The sequence below is a fragment of the Diabrotica undecimpunctata genome, chromosome 3 (genome assembly GCF_040954645.1).
Source record: "Diabrotica undecimpunctata isolate CICGRU chromosome 3, icDiaUnde3, whole genome shotgun sequence".
NCBI lineage: Eukaryota > Metazoa > Arthropoda > Insecta > Coleoptera > Chrysomelidae > Diabrotica > Diabrotica undecimpunctata.
In genome coordinates, this window is record NC_092805.1 from 49,817,953 (window position 1) to 49,845,283 (window position 27,331).

General features: G+C 33.5%; 1 protein-coding gene across 1 annotated transcript; it reads left to right on the forward strand.

The window, feature by feature from the left end:
• Nucleotides 1-71: 71 nt before the first annotated feature.
• dx (deltex E3 ubiquitin ligase) lies at nt 72-27,331 on the forward strand. The gene is made up of 7 exons (XM_072525862.1): nt 72-506; nt 6,620-6,771; nt 6,831-7,005; nt 10,689-10,907; nt 14,266-14,490; nt 14,583-14,922; nt 21,503-27,331. The coding sequence occupies exons 1-7, from the start codon at nt 308-310 to the stop codon at nt 21,831-21,833; spliced, it is 1,641 nt and encodes a 546-aa protein (XP_072381963.1). The 5' UTR covers nt 72-307; the 3' UTR covers nt 21,834-27,331.

The window sequence follows — 27,331 nt, forward strand, 5'->3', positions numbered from 1 at the left end:
GCACGTGTGAAAATAAGCGAGATTAGCCCAAATACCAGTTTAAAATTTGCCTAAGATAAGATGAATTGAATGACAATTGACATGAAGACATTAGAGTTGCTGATGGAGATGTCCTCGCTTGTAAAAAGAAAATAAACAAATAAAATTTTTGCATATAAATTAAGTAACGTACATGTTTAATACAATGGTGCGATAATTACTTGGAAGAGCTTTGTCGGTGACAAGCATATTTTTTAGTGTTGGAAGAACCTAGTAAACAATCTAAAAATTAAAATGATCAACAGATAATTAGCCATTTACCATAATAATGACTGGTCACGCAGTGGTCGTGTGGGAATACGAAATTAGGTCAGGCTACTGGAAGCCCTATAGTCCTGCAGTTAGTCAACATTTAGAAAGAGCTAAAGGAAAACAATTAACTCGAGTAATACTTTCTGATGCTGATCCCACATTACAGAATTACTATATTAATTTAAGAACCCTGACCCAAGAACTTGAAGATACAGGTAGTTAATTTGAAATCACATGTTAAGAAAATTTAAATAAGATCTGTTTTTAATATACCGGTTGTAGTTTAAAGTAAATAATTAAATTCTTAGTGTGAAAAATACTGACATGCTAAGATTAATCATCTTTTAAATAATTTTAAAGGATATTTCCCGCCTCTTTGTTGCCACAGTTGTCTTAACTCTTCTACTTGCCTGAAAAGTGTGTCTTTCTGTTTTCTTGCACTCAGGCGTTTACCATAGTAGAATAAAAAAATTGTACATTTTAGAAAGATAGGGATGTCATACCTCCTCAATTTAATTTACTTTTACAGTTTATCCATGAAACAACAATTATTAACTAGAAATTAGGTTTGCTATCTTGCTATTTAACTATAATATTTTAGTTATACAACTTTTGTACTCTGGTTAATAGTCTTATTTTTTATGTTTGAACTTTTAGTATTTTTAATTTGGTTTATTTTGAAATTGTTTTTTATTAGTGTTCAAGTATGCTCATCATTATGATCATGAGCTAGAGTTCAAGGGTCATGTGCCATTCTATAATGTTTGTTGTTCAGGTTTTCCAGTTTAAAGCACTGATTTTGTTATGTTACACTGTCTAGCCACCTTAACTTTTGTGTAACCAATTTTCATATTCCTACTAGTTCCACTGTTGAAATTCTTTTTTTTTATCACATGCAATTCTTGCATGTCTACAATGGACTTGCTGTCCATTGTAGACAGTTTTGCTTGACCATAGTAGTACCTAATGTCTTTTTAACTAAACATAATCTTGTATAAATTCACTAGTTGCCCTTATGAAAAGTGTATTTTTTTAAGGTTTGTCTGCCTAAAATCTCTTCATATCCTTGTAATTTTTTTCCATTATATAATATTAATAGTAATGGGAAGACCCAGTAGCGCACCTAGAATTTGCCTCTGGGGGAGGGTTTTGATTGGTCACTGAATTTTTTTATGATGCTACCTCCATTTTGAGACCTTAAAATGTGTGAGTAATAGTGTCGGAATAGGGTCCTGGGGGGGGGGATGGTTTAACTCCCCTGGTTGCGCCACTGGGAAGACCTGGTTTGTTTTGATCCAGGTCAATCATTAATTAAATTTGTTGTGTAAAGGTCAAGTGTGTAGAGTTAAATATTGATATGTTTATGAATCTTTCTGAGAGTATGTGAAGTAATGATAATGCAGGACCCGTTCATTGAGATTAGTTCATTAAAATGACTTTAATTATATTGTTGTTTACATGTAGAATTCGATATTGTTACTATAAATTTAAGAATGAAATATAGTTTAAGGTTGACATTAAGATTTGCATTTCTCAAATCATCTTCAGAAATCATTAAGATATAAAAAAAAATACTTAGGTAAAATTACAAATTCCATATTGTTATGTTTATGAATGAATGATAATGCAACAATTAAAATGGATTTTATTTCCTACAAATTTATAAACAAAAAATAACAAAAGACAAAAAATACTCTAAAGAACTGTGAGCACTTCGTGTCAAACAAAAATAATTATAAATTTATGTGTACAAATAAAATTTGTGAAACTTTATTTTCCCTTAATCTATTTTGTTGATCTGTCAAATTATGTCCCACTTTTGAACAAATTCTATCTAATGGAACCGACTTAGCAACAATGCAGAGTTTTTTCCTGACCAACTCAAATAGATGGGGATAAATATGACTCCTTTGATCCCACCGTTGCAACAGAATTGTCCTTTCTAGCCTGTAGAGGTTCACCAAGGTATCAACTTTGATACTATTTGTTTGCACAAGATTACTTACTTTTTTGTCAAAACCGGCCCACACTTATGTGTCTCTTCCACACCATGATCTTCGGTTTGTGGTGTAGGGTTCATTGAATTTTGTTCTTTAGTTAAACTTATTAAAGCAGTCACTTGTGTGACTAAAGATTACTTTGCTTGTTCAAAAGCGGATTCATTGTTGAAGCCATGCCTTTTAAAACGAGGACCCTATAAAGTGGCTTCCGCATATATTTTATTTTCCTCTATAAGGTGGAAACATTGCTTAATAAAATTACTTTTGACGCTGTAATCTGTTATTTGCTGCTCATTTCCTCGGTAACATCTTTAAACATACTTCATAAACCACAAACCCTTGGAATAATTAAGTAAAATATCAGTATTGTCAATATTTTAAATGTTTTTTTAATGTATCGCTATGACAGACATAAGCGATTCCTTTATTTTCAGTATTCTACTGAACATATCAAATGTAGAGTTCCATCTAGTATGGCAGTCTTGTTTTAATTTGAGTACCAGTTGGTTTAATTGAATTTGCATGTCTTTTAATTTAGATATAGATTTAGATATTTAGAATACAGAACTGCAGCATTGCTGGAACTACTTGACGTCCTGGATAAATATAACAGACATAATAGCGCCTCAAGAAGTTAGGTGGTTGGGAAAAAAATATATGAGAAAAAGAAATATACAATGTACTATAGCTGCCACCCAACAGAGCATAAACTTGGAACAGGATTCATAGTCAGCAGCAGAGTGAAGCACCTAGTAATAGACTTCGAAGCCATAAGCGATAGAATATGCAAAATAAGAATTAGGGGAAAATTTTTCAAATATTCAGTAGTCAATGCCCATGCACCCACAGAAGATAAGCTAGATAAAGAAAAGGATGAATTTTACGGAAAACTGGAAGAAATAATACAGAACTGCCCTAGAAATGATATAAAAATAGTACTTGGAGATTTCAACCCCAAAATAGGAAAAGGAAACGATTACCTACACACCATTGGAAAATATAGCCTCCATAACGAGTCGAACAACAATGGAACACACTTAATACACCTTGCGGCCTCAATGAATATGGTGATAGCCAGCATATGCTTTGAGCATAAAAATATACACAAAGGCACTTGGGTTAGCCCAGACGGTAACACAATCAATCAAATTGACCATGTTGTTGTGGATGCAAGACATTACAGCGATGTTATGAATGTAAGTACCAGACATGGAGCAAACATTCACTCCGATCACTACCTGGTCCAGGCTAAACTAAGGTCATGAATCTCTTATGCAAAAAAAAGGTAAAGGAAGCAAAGAAGATAAATTCGAGGTGGAGAGACTATGAAACCCTGAGATAGTTAGAAAATTTGAACACAAACTTAAAGAAAAACTAGAAGGCCAAATGAGTAATACTGTTGAAAACATAGATAATTACTGGAATGAGTGCTAAAATATCCTGAAAGAAGTAGCAACAACAGTTTTAGGAAAGAGGAAACAAGAAAGGAAGGGGACAGAATGGTATGATGCGGAATGCGCACAGGCAACTCAAAAAAAGAATCAGGCATATGGGAAACTCCAAAACAGAAGGACAAGACAAAATCAACAGATGAGACAAGCAGAGAAAAAGATACTAAAACAAAAGAAAAAAGGACATTTAGAAAACCAGCTACAGGAACTAGAAAGGCTCAATTCACAAAGCGAAGCGCGAAAATTTTACAGAAAACACACAACAGAAAAGAATTTAAACCTAGAATAACCATAATAAAAAGTAAGTAAGCCGAAATTATCAATGAGCCGGATCAAATAGTGGAGAGATGGGCGAGAATTATGCTGAGAAATTAAATATAGGCAACTGAGAAGTGACTGACATAAATGACCACAGTGGAGACATAGATGATGAGAGGGAAAAAAATAATATACCAACAGAAGAAGAAGTTGCCAAGGCAATAAAAAGGTTAAAAAACAACAAATCCCATGGAGAAGATGGTATACCCCGTGACAGTAGCGCACCTAGAATTTGTCTCTGAGGGGGTTTTGGTTAGTCACCAAAATTTTTTTATGAGGTTATCTCCATTTTGAATCCTTAAAACGTGCTAAAAAAATAAATAATAAAACTTGTTGCATCCATGTGGAGAGAAGGAAAACTCCCAGACAGTTGGAATGTAGGTATTATAATACCTATTCACAAGAAAGGGGATCCACTAAAATGTGACAACTATTGAGGCATTATCCTCTTAAATACAGCTTACAAAGTACTGGCTTATATACTTTATGATCGTTTACTAGTATATACTGAGGAAAAAATAGGCAAATACCAATGTGGATTCCGAACAGAAAGATCAACAATTATCAGATTTTCCTTCTCAGACAAACCTTAGAAAAGACATATGAATATGGAATCGATACCCACCACCTCTTCATAGATTTTAAGAGTAGAAATTAAGAGAAGAATATACCTGGCGAACAGAGCTTACTTTGGGCTAAAACAGCTCTTAACATCACACATAATTAGCAGATAAACCAAGATACTAATATATGAAACTCTTATTAAACCTGTCCTGACATACGCATCAGAGACATAGACTATGGTAAAAAGCGACGAAGAACTGTTAGGCCGCTTTGAAAGAAGAATAATTAGGCACTTATACGGAGGAGTACAAGAAAGCGGGATATGGCTCAGGCGCTACAATTTTGAGTTGTATCAATGCTATGAAAAATGCAACATCGTCTGGTGTATTAAAATTAATAGATCAAGGTGGCTAGGACACCTTGAAAGAATGGACACTGGAGACCCCCAAAGACAGATATTCTATCAAGAGCCAGTAGGAACAAGGAAGAGAGGCAGGCCAAAATCTAAATTTAAAACTCAAGTCGAAGATGACTTGAGGAATCTAGGGGTCAGAAATTGGAAAGTCATTGCGAAAGATAGGGGGGAATGGAGTCTAAGATGATGATGATGTCTTTTAATTTTGTACTAGCTTGAGTACTTCGTTGAAAATGCTCTACAATTTTTTTTATTTTAGACTGTGTCACCATAACTACTGCAAGACCAGATTTAACAATTAAGTTTAGCGTATGCACAAAACATGGAACAAGCTTCCCTTCTTTCAATCATATCACAGCTCTAATATTGTCTGCATTGTCACTTGCAACAGCTACAATTTTGTTTTGAATATTCCATTCTCGAACTACTCTTAGTAGTTCACTACTTAAATTTTCTGCAGTATGTCTCTCACTATATTTGTAACAGTCTAACAGACTAGATTCTAATTTATTGTCTTTGGTAATATAATGCGCTTATGCTTAATGTTTAAAACACTTATGTAGCTTGTATTTACACACGACGTCCATCCGTCAGTTGTTAAACAGCATGCTACAACAGAATACAAAGTATCTCTAATTTTTTTCTTGTGTCAAGTTGTACAATTGTGGTATTAATGTGTTAGAAACAGTCTTACGTGATGGCACTTGGTAACTTTTATTCAAGTTATTAATAAACGAACGAAATTATGAATTGTCTACTAACTGAATGGGTAAATAATTTTTAACGAGCACTTTTACTAAACTATTATGTAGTTCTTGAGTTTTTCTGTCTGATAACAGTCGTTTAACAAACGAAGCCAAGGAACTTTGCAGGTTTAAATTTATTTTAGGTTTCAAAACACTTGTGTTAACTTTTCCTTATTTATCGTCTAATACTAATGCATTTGTATTTGAACTTGAACTGCATTCACCAGTTGAACTTATGTTACTCCGTGATGAAGAAGGCACTTTTTCGCCCATTAATTTTACTGAAGGATGAACTAATTTTAAATGACGAATCAAATTACCTGTCGCACCTCCTTTAAAAGATATTATCTTAGAACAAAATTTACATTTCGCCTTACTTCACCCTCTTTGATCAAAAAAATTCCACGTAATCCTTTTTTTCTTTTTACATTTTATTTAGAACTGTAACTAGAATAAACAATTATAAACAATGTATATAATTTTACAGTTTTGCAGCGTAAGGGTTTCGCCGTTCTGGGAGTTAGCAACTGAAGTCAGCGTTTGAACGATCCTTTTCGGTTCGCGATGTCGCGATCACACAAATCGTTTCATAAACACTAGACAGCGTCTTTCATAGGCATGATTCATAGGGTCATTCAAACGATAGAGTCACAGAATGTGATTATCACAGTATCAATCACAGTTCTTCAAAAAGATCAGATCTTTGTGAACGGATCGTTCGTGACTTTCTCATCACTAAATATTAATATTTCTCAGGGAGAAAACGTATCCCTTGTATCAGTGTATATTCAAGTTAAATTTTAATTTAATTTATATTTTTAACAAATATTTCAGATGATGTGGTGCCTGTTAGAAGAAAATGCTACTCTCCTTCTTCCCCTGCTGGCAAGGGTGCTAGATGGGAATGTTCAGGAACAGAACACAGTCAAGAATGGCATCCTTTTGATATGGATATACAGTGTTTGATTGAGGAAGCTTGGGCCACAGTAAGCCACAAAAAAAAATAAGCTTATGCAATTTTTACATGTCTTTTTTTTATTTTAAGGGTGATGAAATGTTGGATATGAGCAAAACACACCTAGGCTTTCCATACCTCATAAATTTTAGTAATTTAACTCAAAGATGGTTAAATAATGGATATCTAAGGAATGTGAGAAGAATCAAGCAGGCCCCTTACCCTTTGGTTAAAGTAAAACTTGAAGAATTGGCTCCTGTTACTGGTAAAATAAATTTTCCAACTACTCTAATATTAGGTTTAAGAAAAAAGGCATTGTTGATTTCAGATATCGTAACAACTTGCCATCTTTATTTAAAAAAATTGCAGTGGAGTGTGTAAAGTAAATATTCTGAATGTGTATTCTTTATTTTTCATCCAATATTTATAGTTAGTCCTAGTATTTGTTTTTCAGCATCACTAGGGACTTTATTCTATTATATAAGTCCTACTGAATCTACCACCATTGCATATCTTTATACAGGGCGAAGGCAGATCAGTGATGCACAGATTAATCCATAGTCAGCGACATATAAGCCAGATGCATGGTGCTGACAAGAGAAAACTAATCGAGGAACTAAAAGCCAATATTGTGATGGGGCAACCTATCGATGCAACAGCTACAATATATAGCTTTAAGAATAAGTTCACAATTAAGATACCAGGCAGGGAAGACTGGAATAAAGGTGTACCCATACAAGCTGCTGCTACCTGGTACACGGATGGCTCAAAAACATCGGAGGGTGTGGGAGCCGGCATAGTAGGGACAAATCAAGGGATACATTTCCCGGTAAGTCTATCTAAAGATGTGACAGTTTTCCTGGCGGAAATAACAGCAATCCATCACTGCGTGGAAGAAATAGAAAGGCAGGAAAGAATGTTCCGTTCAGTTGCCATCTTCACAGATAGTCATGCACTCAATTCTGTAGAGGTAAATTCTAAGCTAGTATGGGATTGTGTGTGTCCTAAATAAACTAGGAGACCGTAGCAAGGTTATGGTAGCCTGACTACCGGGGCACGAGGGTCATAAGGGCAATGAAAAAGCAGATAAAATGGCCAAACAAGGCTCATCAATGTTATCAATTAGACCGGAACCCCTCTGCGGCGTTGCAAAGACAGTAACAAGAACGGCTACAAGGAAGTGGGTAGCTCACAAATCTCTGAAATGGTGGAGGAATTCACCAGGACAAAGACAGGCGAAACAGTTCAGAACAGAACATTCGCCAAAATTTACGGCTGACCTACTAAGCCAAAGACAGGCGAAACAGTTCAGAACAGAACATTCGCCAAAATTTACGGCAGACCTAATCAGCAAAGACAGGAAAACAGTCAAGGTCATAGTAGGTCTTCTAACAGGGCACTGTAAGGTGAATAGGCACTTGAAGCTGATGGGATTATCAGATGATGACCTGTGCAGATTCTGTCACCTCGAAGAAGGAACATCAGAGCACATTCTACGTCAGTGTGACAGTCTGGCAAATGAGCGGTTCTTTGCATTAGTAGAAGAAAATCCACCGGCAAATAGCTATATGGAAGGTACAGTCTCGAAGCTATTGGACTTTTTAAAAAGGGTCAGGCTAGAGAATGTTATCTAGGACTAGAGGACCACAACAGATCTGATAAGGTTGCAGTGGAATAGGCCAAAAGGACGCTTCTCTAAATTTATTTATCTATCTATCTAGTATACAGTATTTCCTGATAAACATTATCAAACGCCTTAGAGAAATCGGTGTAAATTGAATCAGTTTGCTTCTTGCTTTCAATGTTGTTTAGAATATCAAGTTGATAGGTTAATAGATTAGTCAAAGTTGATTTGTTTTTGGAAAACCCATGTTGCTCCTGGCATATAAGATATTATATTAATCGATCTTAATAGATTCTTAAAAGAAAAAGTGGAATGATTAAATCATTTTAGATCATGTTTTACACATATTGTAAGAAAGCAAAATATTTGTAATGTTGCTCCAATGGCGCTACAGCCCAAATTGAGCCTTGGCCTCGTCCAAACTATGCCTTCAACCTTACCGGTTCCGTGCCGATCTTCTCCAGGTTCTCACGTCTAGCAAATTTTGCGAATCTACTGCCACTTCATCCTCCCACCTTTTCCGTGGCCTTCGTTTTGGTCTTGCGCCCTGTATTTTACTATCTAAGGCTCTTTTTTGGCAATCTTCTAGTCTCCATTCTCACTTCATGACCAGCCCATTGAAGCCTCTGAAATTTAACGAATGTTGCTCATGCTATGTTAAAAATGTGTTGTTTACCATTAATCTACTTTAACCCTACGGCGGGCGCGCTATCGGTACTTTATGCCGCCTTTTTACTAATTTCAAGATTACGTAAAATATTAGTTACACTTCATCTAATTTAGTTAACGATGTACGTCATCGGCGTCATAGCGTGTGATGTCACATGATACCAACACGAAATATTTAGGCGGTAGGTGTGTTCTTTTTTAGAATCACTTTACCGAGTACACTGGCATTACAGCCACTAGACATATTTTATTATATACGCGTAGAACTAATATTTAAAAGTTTCTATTAATGTTAACTTAAAGAAATACACAATAATATGTTTCATGTAATTTGTATAAATGCATTATAAAGCGTTTTTATCAAGAACATTTGTTCGGAACACACTGTAACTGTAATTGAACGAAGGTAAAATTTTGACATAAATTGGTAACACCTATTTGACAGTTGCGGTGTTGACACTTTTTGTACTTTATTATTTTAAATCTTAAAGTGAATACCTCTTGTTTTATATTTTTAACTATTTCATAAAATCTGTTCTTTTTAGAACAAAATTAGTGTGTTTTATTTCAAAAATGTCATGTAAGAATTTAAATAGTCGTTGTAAAGAGTATATTAATAATTATGTGACCTATTTGATTTAAAATGGATTCAGGATTTTTTTATACTTTGGCAACTATGTCAACTTCAATCTCTGACGTATATAATGACGTAAATCGTTATCTAAATTAGATGGACTGTACATCCGAAATATTTCCATAGTTGTTATTCTTATCTAAGACTAAGTGCAGATCTGCCATTTCAGAAAATGTGGCTGTATCTTCTAAGTTAATGATTTTACAAACAAATACTAAAAGAAAAAAAAGTTGTAAAATATATATTTCATTCCACTGACATTCCGTTTCTATTCCAATATTATACTATTAATAGGGGGCAATGGGTTTATAGGCCACCTCTAAACATCCATAAAAAACAAAAAAAAAATAATTTTGACTACTTCAGTTTAGTGGCCATGGCATGCTAACCATATAATATAAATTTTCATAAAAAAATTTTGGAGCAATATTTAAAAATTTGGTTTATTTTTTAACTTTTAACAGTTATTTTTATCTCCAAAAATCATGGTATACTTTATGACCAATATTTTAGTGACACCCTGTATATGCCCCCAAAATTGGAAGAAACATTTTAAGTTTTTAAAGTTTCCATTGCTATTTGTTGATACAGAGAGTTAATTTTTGACTGTTTTACAAACTTTATTGTAACTTCGATATAATAAATATACTTTTATGAAATTTTGGTCATTGATATTTGGGGTAGTCTGAATTCATTGCAGTAATAATTTTTTAACAAAAATTATCTATTTTTGATTACAAAAAGTATTTTTTTTTTAATAGATATTAGTATTATAGTAATATTTTTAATTAAAGTATAATTTTAAATATACATTTCAAATTTTGTCCCAAAGTACATCTTTGGTTGAAATTTGTTAATAACTTAAAATGTTAAAGAGTTGTTTCTACTCTAAATAGATTTTTATTGGCTCTACAAAAGGGCTTTAGTGGATATGAATATCTTGCTATCCAGTAACCATTACAAAATATTGTGTAAGACACCCACATTAACGAAGTTTACTTATTAGTTATTTTTTTTATAGGACGTAGAAGTTCAAATATAAGAAACTCATCTAGGACACCAAATAGTTCTCAGCAAGGTAATGGTACCAAAGTGATAGGCAGTAGTGCAATTTTGAATCAAACTGATGGCAATAAAAAATCTACCAATAAGAAGAAAACAAGCAGTAAAACAAAAACTGGGAATGAAACCACACCTGCCAATTTGGCAAGGCAGATTCTCAACAATTTAAATATATTTAGTAAGTTTAGTTGGCTTAGTTTTATATTTTTAACCCGTATTTCAGTTACATTGAGCTTGATGTGGAGTCCCATGGATTCCTTTTTAAAAAATTTTAAAAAACTTAGGTATATGAAAAAATTTCACTGAAATAAGTTACAACTGGATGAACTTTATTCGCTCATAGGTATTTATATAAGTATTATGTAAAATAAGTTTATAAAAATACCTTTATTTTACAATAGTACTGAAATTTCTCCTATAACAAGCCTCAACAATTTCATCAGTTAAAAAAAAGTGTTTTTTGATTTTGTTTAAAGTTTAGAATATAAATATATACTTTCAGATTAGTTCTGCTTCTTCTTGATGTTCCAGGAGAACTGATTTCTCGCTGCACGGTCTGTTTAAATAATGAAGACTACGACACACAAATAAAGAACATTCTAAACGACAGTGCGTATCAAAAAATCGCAACAATCCCAACAACGTATCTGGAGAAAACAACGAAAGCCAAGATACAAGCGTCAAACATCAAGAAAGAACAACAGTTCCAGCTTATTCCACGAGAAAAGTCGTCAAGATGTCCAAAACTTTACGGTTTACCCAAAGTACATAAGGCAGAGCTACCATTACGACCAATAGTCAGCTCTATCGGATCACCGTTACAATCACTGGCTGACCAGCTACAACCATATGCGGAAGAGGCGGATTCGTACGTCAAGAACGCAAGCCACTTTATCGACCGTATAAAGTATGTTATTCTTGAACCTGAACATTTATTAGTGAGTTTTGATGTAATCTTATTATTCACCAATGTCCCAGTAGAAGAATCATTAGAAATTATACATAGAAAACCGTAATAGCCAACCTTTTTATGCAAGATATGGAATCGAAAGCAATAGAAACATCAGAGTATAAACCCAAACTGTGGCTTAGGTATGTTGACGACACATTTATTATCTGGACGCATGGAGAAGAGAAACTTAATGAATTCCTACAACACATTAATAATATCCATCCAAAAATACAGTTTACCATGAAACGGGAGAATAACCAACAACTTCCATTCCTAGATGTGCTAGTTATTAAGAAAGAAGACGGAAGTATAGGACATACAGTATACCGAAAACCAAACCATACTGACAGGTACTTACACGCAGACTCACACCATCATCCTGCACAATTAAATTTGGTAATAAAAACCTTAATAACAAGATATGAGAAACTTGCAGATGAGGACCATAAGAACGAAGAAATATACAAAGTCAAAACAGCTCTAAGAAAAAATGGCTTACAATATCACAATTCTTCAGTGCAACTTACTAGTCGTTGAGATTATTTGTAAAAGCATTGACACTCAACATTAATAACACACATATAAAATATAAAATAATGGACAAAATACATTCTAAAATTTTTAAAATTTAGGTACAGATAGTAAAACTGTGTTTTAACTCTGACACATAGAGAACAAAAAGAAAAAACCCTATGATTAAAAAGTAATTAGGTGTACTTAATATTATATTTCTTTTTAAGAAATACTAGAGGCCCATCTTAGGTGATTTTAATTTTTACCTGTCTTAATGGTATGCAACATGTTATGCATATAAGTGTAATTTATGTAGGTACAGGTAGATATTAATAAAACCCTGCCTCACACATATAGGTAATTATAAAAGGAATTAGAAACTTTATCGCTTTTTCTACTAAAACTGGGTACTATTGGCGGCAAGACGGCCAAAAATATACCAGTGGTATTTTGTCAAATATGTCTTTGAGTGCCCTATCACACGATAGTTCAATTACTGACTCAATATCGAAATCAGGAAGTCCTGTCTCGGATTCTACGTCCATTGTAAATGGATTCCTTATCCATGCTTTGTTGCTGTGGATGGGGGGAAATATTCCTTCATATTTGCCTCCAGTCCTAGTAGGTATTCCTTGAAAGTTGCTGAAATCTCATCAGACAATGGATTCACGTTATACTCTTTTTGTAGTTCTATTAGCTTTGTAATTTCCTGCTTCATGTCCACAAATTAATTTTTTTTGTTGCAGCTTCCACCTTCTCTTGCACTTTAAATACAGTTACATTTCTACCTTGTAATGTCATATTTAAATTGTTCAAGAAGTCAAAAATATTACAAAGATAGGCTACCTTGATTAACCAATTGACATCATGAAAACTCTTTAAATTAAAATATTGCATCCCTAGCCGTTGGTAGATGTTGTTCTCAGAATATTGAAATTTCTTCCTTCAATTCAATAAGTCTTTTTAAAACATTCCCTTTTGATAGCCAACTCACTTCGCAGTGTAAAAGAAAATGTTCATGTTCACTTCCTATTTCGTCGCTCTTTGAACTTGTACCCGGCTGCAGATCACTCGACGGTCTGTTTGTGCAAGTCTTAGAACTTGTACTTGGTCTTGTAACAAATTTATCCATCGCCAAATTCAACGTTATCAATATGCACGAAAAATACGCTCTCTCTGTCTTGACACTAAGCTTAAACTGAATAGAATAAAAAAAGCAGCTGACCGAAATTTGGGATTTTGTGAATGTGGTAGTGGGAGGTTAAAATAAAAGTGGTGGCATCAGTCATAGCGCGGCCTTAAAAAACAAGATGTGAAACGGCGAGGCGACCCGGAATTTTGCTTTCATGACCCGAACTTTCGGTACCGGGTCGCGACCCGCCTTTTGGGAAACGCTGGTGTAGAGGATGTTCCTACTCAGTGGTGTAGGGGAATAACAAAAGGCTTGTTTCGCAACCTTTTGTTGTATTTATTGCTATTTTGCAGCAAGGGCAATACATTAAAACATTTTTAATGTTATTTTATTTCATTACAACCTGCTCCAAAATGAATTGTTTTAAAGTTATATCCAAGGAAAGTAGAAAAAAGTGATGTTTGTAGTAATTGTTAAATAATTAAAATATTTTATTAATATTCCCTATCTATTTGAGAGGGAGGATGAGTTAATTATTATTACTGAAGTCATCACACCACTTTTTCTACAAAAGTCCGAATGCTACCTCACATCCAAATGTAGTCGTTTTTTCACATATTCGCCCTGACCTAATGATACAAATTGTGTTTATCTGTGTTTAGGAATTCTCTTAAAGATCCAAGTCTTGGTCCAAGGACTTTATTGAAATTGTTGTCAATACAATGCAAATATAAAAAAATATTTATAATATATGAAGGTTTATTTTTAACTATAAAGTAAATAAACAAAATGTACCTACTCAGTGGTATAGGGGTATGATTTTCGCTTTGTGTGTGAGAACATGTGATGGTACGATACATTATATTTTATCTGTGTATAGCTATATATTATTCTCTTCCGCTGTTAAAAGTAGTAAATAATTTTCTCTTGTTATTTAAGGTCACAAATCAAATGTAACACCATTATTCCAAAGTACAGAAAATAAAACATTATTGGACGCAGATAGCAGCAGTACCAAATCAGGTAGAAGGCCAAGTTTGGACACTGTTTCAACCTATCTGAGTCAAGAGAGTAGAGATAGTCAAGCTACAGCTTCCACGGCGGATTTGATTAATTGTAGTGGTAGTGATGATGGAATTGTAGAAGATTTGCCAGCTATTGTTGGTAAGTTATGATGACACTATACAACATTGTAGATACTGTAGACAGAGAAGTTTTATAAATAGTACTATAATAATTAAAATGTTTCTGTATAGGTTTAGATCCAGCTAGTGCAACTATATCACGATTTGTAAGAATCTCAAAATCGAGTGAATGGGCTCCAAGACAACCATGTCCTGTTTGTCGACAACCTCTCAAACCTTCTATAGTAGTGATTGCTCTTCCATGCAATCATGTTCTACATTTGGATTGCCTGAACTATGCTCTGACGGAACAACAGGAACTTGGCACACACTTACATATACAGTGTGCTGTTTGTGGATGTATATATGGAGAGAAACATGGAAATCAGCCACCTGGTACAATGGAGTGGAGAAGAGTTGACAGGAGCTTACCTGGACATCAAAATTGCAGGACAATACAGATTATTTACAAGTAAGCTATTTAACTTATGTATTTAGTTACTGTTTGGGGAAGTACAGTTTTTCAAATAATGACTCAGGGATAAACAAATTGAATAACTTTAATAACTCATTAATTGCAACAATTTCAAGTAGTTATATTACTTGTCATTATTCAAAAAACAAAGTTTATAAATTACTGCAAAAATAATGGTTTTTGCAAATTGTTTCGGTCAATTGTGTGTGTATTTTAATTTGATAGAGATACCCTCAATATTACATAACTTTTTATGATCTACAACTTTTATTTGAACCATTTTACGCTAATATGTATAAGAAACGTTTTATAGACAAAAAATACATTTTTTAATTTTTTATGTTAAAAAAAAACAAAGCAAAACCAGTTGTACGTCTTCACGGATTTCTGATCCGCTACCCTTCATATAGCTTTTAGAACCTTTAAATATCTGTATAAGATTTTTATGTGATCTTTTCACAGTTTTTCAAATTAGACTTGTCTACCCAAGTAATGAAAAAAAAATCTGAAAAAAATTATCTTATACAGGTATCTAAACTTTCTAAAAGGTATATGAGGGGAAGCTGATGGTAATTGTGTGGACACGTTTTGTAATGGCAAGGTGAAGATTGTCTTCTTCGTCGTTGCCAGAGTCATCACTTATGTAATGAACCTCTATTTCTACGGCAACTTCATTTTTAAAGCTTTGGGTTTAAAGATCATCCGTATCTATATCTTCATCGTGAGTTTGATAGTCGACCTCAGAAGGAATAACCACCACCGATACATCTTTATGAGTGGAACTCGCTATGTTCATCATCATCATCAACCTGTATGCGTCCACTGCTTTACAAAGGTTTCCTTCAGCTCTTTCCATCTGTCTCTGTCTTGTGCGGCTTGCATCCAGTTATTGCTAACACGCTTCAGGTCGTCAGTCCATCTAGTTGGTGGGCGTCCTCTGCTCCGTATTGCTTCTTGTGTTGGTCTCCACTCTAAAATACGTTTTGTCCATCGGTTGTCTGATAATCTGGCGAGGTGTCCTGTCCAATTCCATTTTAACGACGCGATTTTTTCGATAGCGTCTGTTGTTTTTGTTCTAAGACGTATTTCTTCGTTTGGGATTCGGTCTCTCAGAGAGACATCGCTCCATAGCCACCTGAGTCACGCGAATCTTATTAACTACCTTTTTTGTGAGTGTTAATGTTTACGCTCCAGAAGTGAGTACAGGTAATACACATTGGTCAAAGATTTTCGTTTTGAGGCATATGAGTAGATCCGATTTGAATACATAGTTTAATTTACTAAACGCTGTCCAGGCTAATCCTATGCGACGTGGGAGCTCACATGTCTGGTTATCTCTGCCCAACCGAATTTCATGTCCTAGGTACTTATACGATGTAGTCTGCACAATATCACTTCCATCAACAGCAATATTTCGATTTAGCACCAGATTAGTCACTATTTGCGTCTTGTTCATATGAATCTTTAGTCCAACCTCCAAGGAAGGTCGGACTCGCTATGTTAGCTGAAGCTAAAGCGAGTGTTTTATAAGATTTTCCATAAAATCCAATGGGACTCATAGGCGGCAATTCTTGAAAATCCATTCCAATAGAAATATTGAACCTGAAAGAATAAAAAAACCAAATAAACGCATTTGACCTCATATAAATCCACTGTACTCAAATGAGTACATGTCTATTTTGTAACATAAAAACAACAATAATAAAAAAATTCTTTTACTGTTTAAATAAACATTATCAGTACTTACGCTTTCAACAATAAAAGTTAAAAAAATGATAAATAATATAAAAATCACAAAATAGCAAACACTTTAATGATTCTAACAGAAATATAGAGGTTAGCTTCCAATTACTGCTGCAAAATTTAGGAAGAGGAGCGCCATTTTAAATACCTGCCAATGGTGCATTTAACACCAAGAAGTTTTCCTGTTTAGAAACAGGAATTAACAACCAGGATCTGAAAATAATTAGAAGTCTCTACTGGAATCAGACAGCAAATCTCAGAGTTGAAGGTGAACACACTGACTATGTGAAAATCATGCGTGGAGTGAGGCAAGGCTGTATTTTGTCTCCTCTAATCTTCAATCTGTACTCTGAAAGAATATTTATCGAAGCTTTGCACGAAACTGGAAAAGGTATTCTACTAAATGGTTACCGGCTAAACAACATCAGATATGCAGATGACACCATAGTATTTGCGGACAACTTAGAAGACCTACAAGTTCTTATGAACAAAATCACGTATTACAGTCAACAATATGGGCTCAATATAAACGTTAAAGCTTATGATAATTAGCAAGAAAAGAATAACAGAAGGTCAACTCTACGTCAACCAATCCCCTGTAGAAAGAGTGACGCGCTACAACTACCTCGGCACCATAATAAATGAAGAATGGACCAACAACCAGGAGATTAAAGCACGCATCGGAAAAGCTAGATCCACCTTCAATCGGATGGGGGCCTTTTTCAAGAGTCACAACCTCTCTCTTGATACAAAAGTAAGAATGCTGCGATGCTACGTCTTCTCTGTCCTTTTTTATGGTGTTGAATCGTGGACCTTGAACGAAGATATGTGCAGAAAACTGGAAGCATTTGAGATGTGCCTATATCGGAGAATGCTTAAGATCCCGTGGACTGACCAAGTCACAAACGAGGAGGTCCTCAGAATGCATAAGAATCGAGAAGTACTGACCACCACCAAATCTCGAAAGTTACAGTTCTTTGCATATATTATGCGAAATGAATCCAGATATGCTCTCCTTCAAGCCATGCTGCAAGGAAAAATATTTGGAAAACGAGGTCCAGGAAGAAGAACATCTTGGTTAAAGAACCTCAGAATCTGGTTCAATACAACATATGTGCAGCTTTTCCGCGCTGCTGCAGATAAGATAAAGATTGCCATGATGATCGCCAGCATTCGTAACGGATAGGCACATCAAGAAGAAGAGTGCATTTAAAAGTTACATTAACAGAAATCAATCTAATTCCAATACCAATCCAAAACAAACCCAACCCATACCTAGGAATAATAATAGTAATGTTACTAAATTAAACCACATTATATATCATTACCATACATTAATGGATTCACTTAATAAATGGCAAATTCTTTTTGGCATTCTTTTTGGCAAATATGGCATCAATGTTGGACATAAATCGTCAAAAACATCCGGAAAATATTTTTGAAAATTTAAACCCAATGTTAATATAGATCATCAGTCGGATGCTATTTATAAAATAAATTGTAAAGACTGTAATTTAACATATATTGGGCAAACACATAAATATATACATAGAAGGGTTGTTGTACACAAATATAGTGTAAAACGAACAAATGAAACACTGTAGCCTTAGCCAAGTATTCTCTAGAAAGTAGCCGTTCTTTGATTTTGAAAATGTACAAATTTTGGAAAAAGAACAAAACTACAACACAAGATGCATATTGGAGATGATTTGCATAAAAAAAGATCAAAATTATATTAATAATAAGACTGATATCGAAGATCTTTCCAATATGTATCATAATTTATTAAATTGAGTTGTTTTTTAAATGCACCATTAGCGATATTTAAAATACGACCCTGAACCACTGGTATTTTGAAGTACCTGCCATATATTTTTAGGGTCAGATACCACTTTCGCATTCCATGTTAAACTATCAAAAAGTGCAGACATAATATCAAAGAATATAGACGCTTATAGAAGAGCAGTTCAAATGGGCGATTTGGTTAGGGTTTATACTTCAAAACACTCCTTAAAGGTGGGTACACATATGCGAGCCGAACGGTATACGTACCGTACGCGTACAGATCCTTGAAAAATATTCTACATCGTACTGATCGCATACTTATCTCGATCCATGGAAAGCGACAAACCAACAACGAACACACATGTGCGAAATGATTCATTTTATTTATAATTTGGGTACTGATTTATGTTTCTGTTTTTGCTTGTTTAACAAAAATAAAAATATGTACAATAATCAGTTTATTGTTTTCTCAGTTTTCTCTCTAGGAAGGAACACGTCATTCACACAATATCGATTTGATGACACAATAAAAATGTTCGCTGCGTCTAGTAAGCGCCGTCCAAACTGAAAGACGAGCTTCCTTTGAAGTCGTGAAATAAACCGCAACAATTTGGTTCGCGACGAGTCACGATGAAACAGTACGCAAGCGGTTTTTTCTGCCGTACAAATTACCGAATATAGCGTTCGCATACTGTATGCATACCCACCTTTAGGTCGGTACACATATATGAGCCAAACGGTATGCATACGGTATGCGAACGCTATATTCGGTAATGTGTACGGCAGAAAAAACCGCTTGCGTACTGTTTCATCGTGACTCGTCGCGAACCAAATTGTTGCGGTTTATTTCACGACTTCAAAGGAAGCTTGTCTTTCAGTTTGGACGGCGCTTACTAGACGCAGCGAACATTTTTATTGTGTCATCAAATCGACATTGTGTGAGTGACGTGTTCCTTCCTAGAGAGACGTGAGAAAACAGTAAACTGATTATTGTACATATTTTTATTTTTGTTAAACAAGCAAAAACAGGAACATAAATCAGTACCCAAATTATAAATAAAATGAATCATTTCGCACATGTGTTTTCGTTGTTGGTTTGTCGCTTTCCGTGGATCGAGATAAGTATGCGATCAGTACGATGTAGAATATTTTTCAAGTATCTGTACGCGTACGGTACGTATACCGTTCGGCTCGCATATGTGTACCCACCTTTAGAGGGTGCCTGCATAAACTCAAAGCGTGGCGCCGTGGCCGTCGGCTTAAAACTATCATGAAAATTTCATGATGAAATATGTAGTTAGGGGGAAGTGGGAAAGGAGTACGAACGGGTAACTTTGCATATACGCCTAAACAAATTTCGATGCCGTTGATTTGCAAACTGTCTTTTTTTTTTGTTTTTTCACAATAAAATCTTTATTTTTAATATATTAAATTGTTAAATTTTTAATTTTAAAACTTAAAAATGTATGATATTTACAATATTCAAACAATTTATTTTTTTAATTTTATAACTTTGAATTAAAAATAGGTTTGTTCCAACACAACGAAAAACCGTCACATAACTTTTTATTATACTGTTTTTCTGTCCAAAAATTAACGAAACATTTTTAAAAAATTTCAAAATTTTTCAACCAAAAATTTAATTTTTCTAGGACTTTTCATCAAACTTTTTAGAAAATTTTCCAAATTATTTCATTGAACAATTGTCCTGTTCGAAAAAGTATTCAATGAAACTTTTTACTAAATTATGAAATTTTCCATTTCGCCGAAACTTCCAAACTACCATTTCATCCATCCATAAGGAAAAACGGAGAAGTACGCAATCAAAGAGTACGGAGAAATGTATGGAAGTTGAAACACTATAAAACCTAACCTAAGCGTCTATATTCTTTGATAATATATAATTGTGTATTATGTAATGTTTAAGTAATGAAAGTGCTTATTGAGAATGGCAAATAGCCGAAAAGTTTAAGCAATAGTTAAGTATTTTATGTATAACAGACCAACAAATCCAGGAAATGAATAAAAAAGCCTCTATTTCAATTTCTTTTTGTTAGGGTTTTTTTTATAAGATTGGATGTAGTGCTTTTATGTTTTTCCCTTTTCTTATTTTGTGTAGTATATCTTTATTATTTTTTCTGTCTTCATTTATTACAAGTATTCATACTGTCCAAAATTTTTTTTATTCCATTTTCCGGTTTGATATCTTTTTCTGTGCCTCCTATAGTCATGTATTGTGTCTTCTGTATATTTATATCTAAACTCCATTTTGTAAAATCGTCTATGAATTTGTTCATCATCTATGTCATGTCGTGCATGCCTTCGGCAAGAAATACTTGATCATCAGAAAGAGGATTGTACACAAATGTCTTCTGTTAGGATCTCCATGGGCCTACATTTATTCTTATCCACTGTTTTAAACCGCTGCATAGATAAATTTTAAACAGAGCTGGAGAGAGGCAGGAGCTTTGTTTAAGACCTTTTGTTTGTATGAAAATCCCAGAAATTTGATTTCCAACTTTAACAACCGTTTGGTTATCTCTGTATACTTTGACGGCGTTTATATATACACAATTTATACCTGCTTCTTTTATTACTATCCATAGTTGCTGTAAAGGGAAGGAGCCGAAATACTTTCAAGCGTGTTTTGATGAATGTAAACCCAACCATTGTTTGGTTTTGCGGTTATTGATGCAAGTACTCCAAAGTACACTAAAGATGGACTGATTAGTCCAAAATTGGTCTGAACTTTTTAATCCATTTGGATTTTTTAACTTAATTTTTTAATCAAATATACCACTTACAACAGAAGTTTTTTACTTCGATGTTCGAGTTTTTTAACTAATATGGTATACAGCCAACTCCCAGGAATTATCCGTTTTTAAGTCTTTGGTAAAACTTTCCTAATGGACGATGTAATACTAATACCCAGATAATTACTGCCTTTTCTTCTATTTCAATTTTAATACATGGAATTTATGTGAGAACTCCAACGTTCTTTAAATGTTAATATTGTCACTTCTTTATGTTCTACTTATATTTTTTTCAGTATACAGTCTGGTATACAAGGACCTGATCATCCCAACCCAGGCCGTGAGTACTACGCCGTGGGCTTCCCCAGAGTGGCATATCTTCCGGATAACCCCAAAGGTAAAAAAGTTCTCAGGCTATTGTACACTGCGTGGCAACGGAAACTCATCTTCACAGTAAGTAGATCCCATACCACCGGTTGCGAAGATGTAGTATCGTGGAACATTCCGCACAAGACTGAAATGGGTCCTAGCACGAATAGCCACAGTTATCCCGATCCGAATTATTTAAATAATGTGATTAGAGAGCTCGAAGCATTAGGCATTGTAGAGGAAGAAAATAAGAGGTAAGGTCGGTTTTTTGCAGGCCATATATAATGAAATTTGTATAAAATGATAACATCAGAATCAACTTAGCTGTTCTCAAATCAATTTTTATTCATGAGGTATTAACGTCTGTTAGTATAAGTTGAAATTTTTTAGTCATTACTAAAATATATTTCGATTAGAACAGTAGAGTTCGATTAGGACAACGTAATGTGTGTTATATCTTTGATATTAAAACAATATTCGTTCAAGTGTCTTCCAAATATAGCACATTTTTGTGGAAAGCACATATTTTTATATCAAATATACATTGTAAATATAATCGTAGTACAGAACAGAAAATTTATAAAATTTAGAGTTGTTACAATTATTCACTCATTTTGTTGGATTGATCAGAAGTAATAATTCATTTCTGTTACACCCTAAACACTTAAATATAGCGTTTTTTCTAATTAGAGAAGTAAAATTTTCTTTTTCTATTACTTTTAACCATGAGCTTCCAGTAATGATTGTAATCAACTCTAAAACTAACTGTGATGAATATATTTTGTAATATTTTTTAAGAACCAGTACTATTGTATGTTTAAGTCTGATAAAAATATTTTTAGGTAAATAATTAATTTGGAATACTATATATAGTTAAGACTAAGATATAAAGGAAAACAGTTCAATAAAAGATTTAGTATTGGTAATTTCCTCGTGAATCCGTTGCACGCTATCTAGTTTGGCGTTGTCAGTTTGTTGTCGAGTTGGTAGAAAAAGTAGAGAATTAATAAATACTAAAAGTGTAAAATTATTATTACTATTAATTCATCTGTTTATAGGAACATGATCAGTAATTATGTTAAGTGACATAGAAATCCGAACACATTAGAAATTATTTTATTGTAATAAAATTTGGCGTACAGGCTTATCTGGCATGACATCAAGCACGTCGGTCACGAAGATCGAGGGGCAGAAGCAGCGCCGAAGAACAACAGAGCTTCAGTATCTTCGCCTGAGGTTGATGTCTCTAAGAGACCGCTTCTCTGCTACCAGGTAGATGCGAACAATTTATTGTGGAATTGGCAGCTGTGGCATTTTTTCATTTCGATCACACTCCTCTTATGCCTCTTACCCCTGAACGTCGACGTAATCGTCTTAAATGGTGCAGAGTTTAGGAATACGTGATGGAAAAAGTCTGCTTATAGATGGAATACTAAACGATACGTTGACAAAAATAAACGTTTTTATTTTAACACAAATTCCTGATTACAATCTCTCTAGGTTTTACTTGTTGACGTTGACACTAGTATCACTAACAGGTGGTGCTAACACTTAACAAATAAAAAATATACAATATAGAATTGTAATAGCAACACAAGGAAGGGTTAGCTTGGAACCAGGAATAGAATAGGGCTGTCTTTAGTAGTGGTGAATGTCGATCCTGTTTAGGGATGCATGATGGCTGAGTTAGAAGATCTAGAAAATTCTGAAATCTCATCTCATATCTTATGATGGATTACTTTAAATAGGTTAGTCAATCTTGTTTCCTGAGATCCCTAGATTTATCACCAATTGAACACGTGTGAAATATTAGGGGTCGGAGACTTATTAATTTAGAGCATCCTTCTCAAACTTTTGGAGCACTTCGGGAGACGTTAATTAGCGAATTTAAACGAGATATCCCATGCGGATATTGACCTCCTAATCAGAAGCGAGCCTAGGCGCATCCAAGAGTATTTTGTCCACCGAGATGCATCAACACATTATTAATTGATTTACCTTTGTAATAGTGTTGAAATTTGTTTATTTTCCTACCCTGTATAATTGTACAAAATATTTTCAAAATATAATAATTTATAATGGGTGTTCAGATTTCTATTTCACTTTAAATTTAAATACAAAACAAACCTATTGCCAGGATTTATCTCATTAATTTTTGTGAAGAAATCCGCGAATCCTCTTGCACAGCACGTATCATGGATATACATTATACATGCATAGTCTTCATCATTTTTACCAACTGGTGATTACTTGAAAAGTAATTCTAAAATTATCGTTAGAGAATTTCTATAATTTGGTGTACTACAACGACATAAAAATGCCGTATTAATGAGGTGCAGCGGACTTAGAGGAAATAATGTATGCTTGTTTTTTTTTCTTTGGTTAACTTATATCAAATATTTATTTCTAATATGCAGTAATCTGATACATATCCTATTTTAAAATTAGTTTAGAAGAGTTGCAATAAAGAAAAAGCTATTATGGAAATGGACGAAAAGATTTATTTATAAACAAATTATCATATATACGGGTTATATTTATAGATGATCTAAAAGAGGATTGATATTGTTTTGGAGCTATTTTATTGCTATTTTGAATTTTATAAGTAGTGATAATATTAGTCCTACAAAGATTTTTAAGTGTAAGTTTAGAAATCATGATTTCTTTTGCACGTTTCCTTAGTTTTAGTGACATATGGTAGGCTAATCGTGGCAGTAATAAAATAAGTGTTCTTAACTAGAACTGTTATGATTTTTCTATATGCCTGTCTCAGATATGGTGCGAATTGAATGGAAGAATCTTTGCAATCTTAAAATGTTAAATAGCAGTCTGCCAATTACTATACTTTTGGCAGTACGCCAAAGTGAAAATCTCATGTGATTTTGTAACCACGGGAAAAACTGAATTGATAACAGTCATATGTTACTTACATTGTTTAAGCTTAAAACCATTGGAATATGTTGTTTTTTGTCAAACTGAGTTGGCGAATTTAAACGTGCTCCTATTATAACAAAAAATGGAAAGTCTTTTACACGGTCCTGGATATCATCCAGAGTTTACAGCGTATTCTATTTAATGATGGTCACTTAGAAGTACACCAAATAACAGACATAGTATGTATATCAAATATGAGTGTGCACATCAATTTTTACCACATAATGGGAAATGAAAAAATATTAGGCTCATTAGGTCACACCGGAACTGTTAATGAAAACAATAAATTATTAATTTTTGTTAAGACATTTCTACACGTTTTGCCTAAATGTTACGGAAAATGAGGCCCACCATTATACATAATAATTCAGACAGAATGCAAGTTTGAAGGCTATCCACTACAAAAGAAGGAAGAACAGTTTGTTCAGATGGAAACGTTACAGCTGTCGCGGCAACTGTCTTTAATACCCTCACGTGATTATCTTAGTCGATTACTTAAAAAAATATATCAATAAAATTAAAGCGAAACGGGCACATTTGAACAGGCTAATTTGTAATATCGTTAAGAGAAATGATTTTTATTGATTATTTATTGTTTTGTTTTTATTCAAAACGTTAGTTACTACTTCAAATCTATAAGAATCAGATTTTATTATGAGAAATATAATCACTGTGTTTTTACATTTCATCTCTTCTCAAGGTGGAAGATAGTCATATCTTTTTTAATTTGCAACATTTTTTTTTATTTTGGAAGGATTTAGAATGCCTTTACCTTTGCCTGTATATTTGTTTACATTAGTAAGGGTCGCTAAAACTGCGATTTTTCTTACTTAGCCTGAAAAATGGAAAAAAGGCAAAATTTTCGTGTTTTTTATTACGGAAACATACAAAAAGTTTTAAAAAATGTGAAATCGAAAATTAAGAAGAGGAAAATGTTATCAAAATACGAAATAGCCTTAGTTATATAAAATGCATAAACCAATTGTAAATACCAATTTTTTTCCCTGTTAAATTATACAAAAATGTAAAATGTTGCCACATATACTTTTGTGTTTTAAGTAAATATGTTGAAGTTAAATTTTAATAAGAGTATACTTCATATGAGTTACTATTGTTTTTTGCGTAAATATGTTCAGTTTAAATTTTTAATAACAAAATAAAATCTAACCTAGTTGAATCACATCTAAAAAATTTAAATTAATAAAGAAGTTAATAACCAATGTTATTTTAAATTAAATTAACCAAATTTTAATGAGTATACTACATATGAGTTACTATTGTTTTTTGCGGAGTAAATATATTGAATGTAATTTTTTTAACAACAAAATAAAACCTAACCTAACCTAATCCAATCACATCTAAAAATTTAAATTAAAAACGGGGTGTGGCACTCCGGGAGTGACTGAGGAAGGGAAGCATAGCTTTTTTATGGTTTTTAATTAAAGTCAGTTCCATTCAATTCCTTTCTATTCGATCGGATTTGGAATAGGATTCGTATTATATTATTTTATTTTATTAAGGAACGCGCATGGGACTGCGTTCACTACTGCTCCACGTAGTGTTTGGTCGCGTGATCTCTCGTTACATTGCGTTTCTTTTGTTTTTATTTTTTCACACCTAGCCCGCGATAAGAAAGCTCTGCTTCCAAAAAGGAGTGAATAACCAATGCATCCAATGAAATACAACAGAAAACGAAATATTCACCAGTTTAATAGCAACGGCGCAAAGAGCAAATGGAAATTGAAAGTATTTCGCAAAAACTCATTTATCATAATCAATTTAAAACCTAAACTAAAGAAATTAAATCTAATCTATGTATAATAACATAAGTTAATAACACATAAAATACAGTTATATGCATCCCTTAGAAACAGTAAACTAAAATCATATTCATTATCTTTATTCCTTGATGAGCGTACTCGAGAATTAGTATTTTCGCAATAAACAATATATTTGAAAAGTGTGGCAACATTGGTTCCAAAAGTATGCACTACGCATATCATTGACAGCAGATGTAATGGTGGATGCAGTTTGAAATTTATGTCAAAATATCAGTTTTTTGAATGGGAAATACGGAAAATATAACTCAGCGTGAAGAAATGTATAGATTGTAAAGTTAATAAAAAATTAACCACAATCCACTGTTCAAATTTCAGACTAATCCGACTAGCCTTACTAATGTAAGTAATTACCGAAAAAGGGATCGAGAATGTCAAATGCGATATTGACGAAACGTCTGCAAGAATCTCCCAAAGTACGGGAAATAAACAACCAACGAATGAACTCTTGGAAAATTGGAATAATAGCCTTCCGGTCTAGTAGCCCGAAGGTGAGTTCAAATCTCGGCTCAGATATATTTTTTATTTGAGTAATCTGGGACAACTCTTATGGTGAACCTATTAGTTTTTTTCAGTCTTGGGTAATAACTCTTTATTATGCTCATTATGTAAGATACTGCTATGCTTGTATCTAACTTCATTTCCATGCAGTTTTTTGTTTTTTCAGCTGATTATAATGTATTTTTTTAATTTCGTGGCAATTTTTGGTCGTGTGATATTAGGTTTGCAATATACGTTTCAATTTTGTATTTTAAAATTTTATTTCGTATAATATTATGTTAGGAAATGATTCTCAGTTTTGTTTATATTTTTCGTTTATTGTTTACAGCATTATTTTGTCAATAATATAGACTTTATAGAACAGTATTGTATCCTGTAGAATGAAGTAATTATGAATGAATGACATGTACGGGATACTTGTTTAGTACAAACTATTTTAAGTAGTATAAGATTTGTGTTTCATTCCAAACAATAAAGAACTGA

What these genes read in the sequence shown, in the direction of transcription:
- dx (XM_072525862.1), top strand. Translation starts at nt 308, where the DNA reads ATGACTGGTCACGCAGTGGTCGTGTGGGAATACGAAATTAGGTCAGGC. An exon ending in AGAATTGGCTCCTGTTACTG is followed by an intron (nt 7,006 to 10,688) that starts GTAAAATAAATT and finishes TTTTTTTTATAG; the next exon opens with GACGTAGAAGTTCAAATATA. An exon ending in ACAATACAGATTATTTACAA is followed by an intron (nt 14,923 to 21,502) that starts GTAAGCTATTTA and finishes TATTTTTTTCAG; the next exon opens with TATACAGTCTGGTATACAAG.